Consider the following 6106-nt stretch of genomic DNA (forward strand, 5'->3'; position numbering starts at 1 on the left):
ATAACAGGAATACACCATTAAGGTACAAAAACAAAAAGGTAGTCAAAACAGTGGACATCTGTCGATAAACACGGTTACAAAAAAACAGCGATAAAGATTATAGCTTTTATTTTTTGTCATTACTATGATTGGCTAACTTGTAAAAAGATATGACAAAACAATATTATGTGACCCATCACAGATAAAATTAAGAAAGTAGAAAGAAGCCAAAAATTTTATTTCTCCAATGCCACAGCTCATTTATCACCAATTCAAATAGCAAATCTGATCGAATTGCATTATAAGGTACTACTATATTCATCGTAGTCACAAAGATTTACCTCATTATTTATTTCTAAATTTGACAAAATTTGCTTACTGGGAAAAAAATTTAATGGAATACCAACGAAATCTTTCCAAATTAATAAATAATTTGTAGACTAAAATATTCTATATTGAAAAATAAAATTAATAGTAAACAAAAATTTAACTTTTATTATTAAACGCTGACTTGTTAAACAGCCCTCGTAGTGATGTTTAACAAAGACAAACGATACATTTTCAAGTGCCGTTAAATGTTTAAAAGTTTTATATTTATAAGATGTGTATATCAATATAACAAATTAAATCGAAAATCTGCCGTATTACTAAAGAAATACAATAATTACTAGTAAGCTGTTAAGTTATTTAACCCGACTTTCTTTGGGATGTCTGTAAGATTAAAGCAACACTTGCCCGGAAAATTTGATTATTTTTGATCAATATATCACTGTAGTTAACTAAAAATATAAATTAGCTTCTTAACAATATTAGTTAAATTTTTTTTAAACGAATTTCAGTTGCTTTTAAAATATCTGCTATTAAAAAGTGTCAGACCCTGGTTTCTTTCTTTGAAACCTTGTCTTGTTATTTGCTTATTTTTCGCGGGTTCTCTAGCTAATTTTTTGTTTTGATTTATTTTCTATCCATGCTATCAGTTCCTCTTTTTGGATATAACAGGTATGTTATCAATTAGTTACAAATAAATTATAACGATATAAAAATTAAAGTTAGTATAATGATAACCTTTTTTCGTCAAAATATACCTAAAAGCTACATGGTTCTTATGAAAAACTATTTTTGCGTTATTGTTTATATGTAGATTGAAAGTATAGAATTTCTTACAGAAGAAAAAGATATATAATAATAAATTATTTGTATATATATAATGTAATTTCATTTATTTAACCTCAACACACTTGTTCTTTGAGTGCAAATTTACAAACATCAAATTCATTAATATTAAATATAATCAAATTAAAAATAAAAATTTTAATATAAAAACTATATTTACTTTGATTGAAAATGAACTGCAAAATATGTAATATGTAAATAAGTTCTAAGAAATCTTAAAGAAATAAAGGTCGTAGACAAAAAATAGGGTTATAACACAACAAAGCAGACAAAACATCTTTTTCAACCCTCGAAGTGCTCTTTGTATACAATATTACGGATAACATTTTTTGCCTGTATTGCTTTTTAATTTCTCACGCTTATATTTTCTTCAAAACAAATACCTATATTTCAGGTAGACAGTCCAGCTGTTTAAATCAAAAGGCGCGAAAGATATGCAAAAATTGATATCAGTTTAAAATATAATTGATATATTGAGAAACTGATAAATCGTTTTAAATCACAGTGAATAACATTTCTTTATGATTGCTTTATAGTTGCCTATTCAATGTATGAAAGAATTTAATAATCATATACTATAACTTTTAGCAAAAATATTTTTATTTTATTTTTTATTTAATTAATATTAATATATTTTTTAGTATATTATTTATTAAAGAATAATCAAAATGATTATTTTTTATATATTGCAAAATAAAAAACAAAATGCTTAATATTGATATATTTGAATTCTTAACAATTTTGTACAAGATTTATTTCGCTAAATGTAGTATTAAATTATATAAATTTAATAGATGAATAAAAATAATGAAATAAACAAACAATTTCATTATAATTTATTTCTATTAATAATTCTATTAACCTTAACTGTATATATGCTTTTCTATATTAAAACACAATTAATTTTATTAAACTAAGTAAATAAATTATGTCTACAATAGCATGATTTAACTATAATGACTATTGTTGATATAAAGAATTTTATTTTTAGTGTAAGTGTATAATGTAATAATTGAGATATATCAACTTTATTAATATATGCGATCTAATTCGCTAAATGCAGCATTAGATGATATAAATCTAAACATATGAGTGAAATCAATATTAAAAGTAATTATTTAATTTTATTTAATATATGTATTTACATAGTATTATCTACCCAAATAACACATTATATTTAAATATAAAATACAATTAATGTTATGAAGTATATAATAAGTATAAGTATATAATTTATCCATTATAATAGCATGGTAGGAATGGTTTAACCAAATTTATACGTATGGTTACATACATTGATTTTCTAAGGGGATTGTCGATGCATTTATTTATTAGAATTATTTGTTTAAAAATGAAAATTGTATTTTAAGAATATATTTGTCTGAATTATAAATATTATGTGTGAAATTTATAAATCATGATTTTATGTTAAAAATTATAATATACTAAAATACACGTACGTTTTTACATTGATAAATTAAATTAAATTGAGTAGATACGCCTTAATAAATTACTTTCTTTTCATTTTATATTTAAAAATCTATATATTGCAATTTTAAATTGTCATTTATAAAAAAATTGAATATTTATAATCAATTTAATATATTATTTAAAAGAAATTAAAAAAACCAAAAAACTATTTAAAATATTATTCATAGAATACAATCTTATATTGTATATTATATAGGTACATACATTTTAAACTCATTTGTATAAAACACATTAAAAATTTATTAAAGGAATATTTCCTTTAATCAAATATATAAATAAATATATAATCATCTTTTTGCTGCTATATGTTGCTAGAAACAGTATAGCAACTCAATTAGTATACGTTTAATTTCAACTCTGCGTTATTGCAGTTTTTCTTAAAATCATATACATATGCATAAGTAAATAAGTATGTGTTTAACAACAAAAATATTTTTATTGTTTAAAATTTCATCTCATAAATTTACAGAATTAAGTAATCTTGTTATTCTAGTTAAAAAATTTACAAAAAACTTCTTTGTATTGTATTTTAATTACATTTTACCTGATATTTTAAGGCAGCTGTAAATGAACAAAGAAAACAATTTCCTCTATTTTCTAGCAGTTCGTGTACGAACACATACACATTTTTTTAGCAAAACTGTATATAAGGGCAGGAATTAGTACAGAATTTCACAGTCTTTTGGTAGCAGTCGTGCAGTTCGTTTCGATCCGGAGTTTTGTGAAAAGTGTTAAAAGTGAGATAATTTGGTTGCAGTGAGAGCAGAAGAGAACCAAGGTGTGTTTTTTATACCAGTTTATATGTGAAGAGTTTCTGTAGTAGATATATTGGTTGGGAGAGATTTTTTTGTATAATAAAAATGTACACATACAATGCAACTTGTGCGCAGTATCCGCCAACATTATGTGACTGGGTTAAAAATATACGAGTGAAGAAAATACAAATGAAACGAAAGTTTCGTGCTGGTGGTAATCTACGTGTATGTGCTATTTTATCTACTGCTTTACTGAGTGCTGAAAATGAATTGCGTCTTAAGCAACAAGAAAGATTTAATCGTTGGTTGGAGTTTCAAACAAAAAACCAAATGAAAACTGTGAACAAAGTCGATGATGATTACGTAAAAACAATGGCGAAAAACAGCAAGGAACGTGAAGACATCGAAAATATGTGGAAATGTGAACTAAGTGGTCTTGATGAATTTATGAAAAAAATGAGTAGCAACAACAATTAAAACAATCTAAAATATTAGCGTTCAAAACAATATTATATATGACATAAACTGTAATGTGTATTAGTTATTATGCTAGTTTCTCATTTGCAGTCGAAAATATGCTCTTAAAAAGATGTGCCTGGCTACAACTATTTTGCAGCCTTCCAATTGAGTCCGATGAACACAATATTGGGCATGGGCTACTGGTCACGACTGCCATGTGATGATATAGCTGAAACTTGCTCATTGGTTCGTAAATATTATTAATATTTGCTAAATAAATGTAGAAAAATTGATATTTTTAACATTTCACAACGTTTGCAATTAGTCATGCAAGCGAGGCAGCCATTTTGTATTTTGTGCATGTATGTGGTAAAAACGAATTGCGCAGTAATAATATATGTGTATAACACATTTGCATAACTGTTATACTGTTGACCTTGCATGACTAATTTGAAAAATTTACTTCGCGTACATTCTACACTTTGTACAGAAAAGTTATTTCCTGATTCATATTGAATCGTATTTGTCAAATCAATTGAAATTTAAATTTACTTGAAGTATATAAAAAGATATTGACACATATGTTATATATATTTAGAAAAAAAAAGGTAATAATTTCCTGATTCATATTGGATCGTATTTATTATAAACTATTTGAAATGTAAGAATAATTTAGATATATTATGTATATATAATAAAAAAAATTTTTTTAATTTGAAAAAATTACGTCTTTAATTTCGAATTTTTATTATATATATATTCTGACATAAAACGTGGTTTGTTTTACAGCACCGTTTTGGAGCAAGACGGAAGAAAACTGAAGCAATTTCTTAAATTAGCGAAATAGATCCCACAAGTATGTATACGCTGTGGTAGATAATACGAGGTCAACAATACGTTTGAACTTCTGAGTAAGTTGGTGTTAAGCACAAATGAAGCACAATTATATGGTCGTGCAAGGCTCTGAAGCAACTCATTGTCATCATACATTGATGCAGATGCAGTAAATATTCAGTAATGTCTGTCGACCTCAGTTAAACTTTTACACAAGTATATTTGTTTGTCATCGTTCACATCACTAAGCCAAACAAAAACAACACATTGCCAATCTAAAGAGCTGTTTTACACGGTACTTATAATATTGGCAAAATATATTGATTTAATATTTCAGAGATACGAACACAGTCGAATGTCCCTGTGCGTATTATAATTTATTTTTTTTTACAAACTAATATAATCAACTAATATATCAACGATAATGCATTGCTTAACATAAAAAAATTAAGAAGCTGTTGGATTTCAACGCATATATTGTTCCTGTCACATACAACTGGATCACATATTTTATATAAACTATTAAAGTCATCTAAACTACTAAATTATCTTCAAAATGTCAATCAAATATTCTAAGCTTCATAGGAAGTACAAATTCTGTGAAGGAGAAGTTCTACATTTGACGAAATTTCGTTAATTTTACTACTCAGTTTTTTCGAGTAAAGCCGTATGGTTCGATCCTGTATAGTTCTTTAAAACAAAGTTCCTTTTTCTATCTGAATTTATGCGAAAACAGAAATAATAGAAGGTAATTACAAATGAATACATGCTTGAAATCGTTTGTCTAGTTCTAGCAATGAAACGAAAAGTCAATTCTGTGGATAAAAAAAAGTACAAATCAACTTAAATGTTCAAGACACCTTTAGTTTATTCCCCGGAAATCATGATTCATTAAAAATGCGTAAGAGGTGCAGTTATGCTTGCGATTAATATTCTCTTTGTAGATCTTAAATGATAATATTAACCTTCAAAAAAATAACTAACTTCATAAAAATGAGCAAAAACGCATTTCCGAAGAACTGTTTTTAAGCATCAAGAACTGAGTCATCTGGTAAATTTTTGTATATTGCTGTGGAAATTCCTTTCATTCTAGAATTTTACAACTTAATTGATACATTTATCAATAAGCAAACAAACAAGAAACTATTCAGCAGACCACTAATTCCGCATCCCGCAGCATTATTTTTATTGTCATAATATATATTTTTGTATATATTCATTATTAGAAGCGACTGATCTTCAACTATATCAATCCAATCGTCAAAGCTGAATCATATCATTCAGGAATCTTTTTATATAAATTAGGACAAGTTAATTTTAATATTTTGCAGACAATTAAGGAAGAAAGTGCTGATTTTCACAAGTTGCAAATTCAACTATCATTTAGCGGTCAGCTTTATTATCATCAATCTGAT

At 25.8% G+C, this 6106-nt stretch overlaps 1 protein-coding gene and 1 long non-coding RNA gene across 2 annotated transcripts; both read left to right on the plus strand.

Moving 5' to 3' along the window:
* Positions 1 to 3309: 3309 nt before the first annotated feature.
* LOC119664506 lies at positions 3310 to 5522 on the plus strand. The gene is made up of 3 exons (XR_005251215.1): positions 3310 to 3421; positions 3966 to 4103; positions 4647 to 5522. It is a non-coding gene; the product is annotated as an uncharacterized LOC119664506 (long non-coding RNA).
* Positions 3470 to 3959, plus strand: LOC119664505. The gene has a single exon (XM_038073979.1). It carries the CDS (start codon positions 3504 to 3506, stop codon positions 3873 to 3875), a length of 372 nt encoding a protein of 123 aa, XP_037929907.1. The 5' UTR covers positions 3470 to 3503; the 3' UTR covers positions 3876 to 3959.
* Positions 5523 to 6106: the final 584 nt, after the last annotated feature.

The sequence above is a fragment of the Teleopsis dalmanni genome, unplaced genomic scaffold (genome assembly GCF_002237135.1).
Source record: "Teleopsis dalmanni isolate 2A unplaced genomic scaffold, ASM223713v2 unscaffolded_contig_2076, whole genome shotgun sequence".
NCBI lineage: Eukaryota > Metazoa > Arthropoda > Insecta > Diptera > Diopsidae > Teleopsis > Teleopsis dalmanni.

Bases quoted from the DNA above. Each gene is read 5' to 3' on its own strand.
- LOC119664505 (XM_038073979.1), top strand. From the start codon at position 3,504: ATGTACACATACAATGCAACTTGTGCGCAGTATCCGCCAACATTATGT.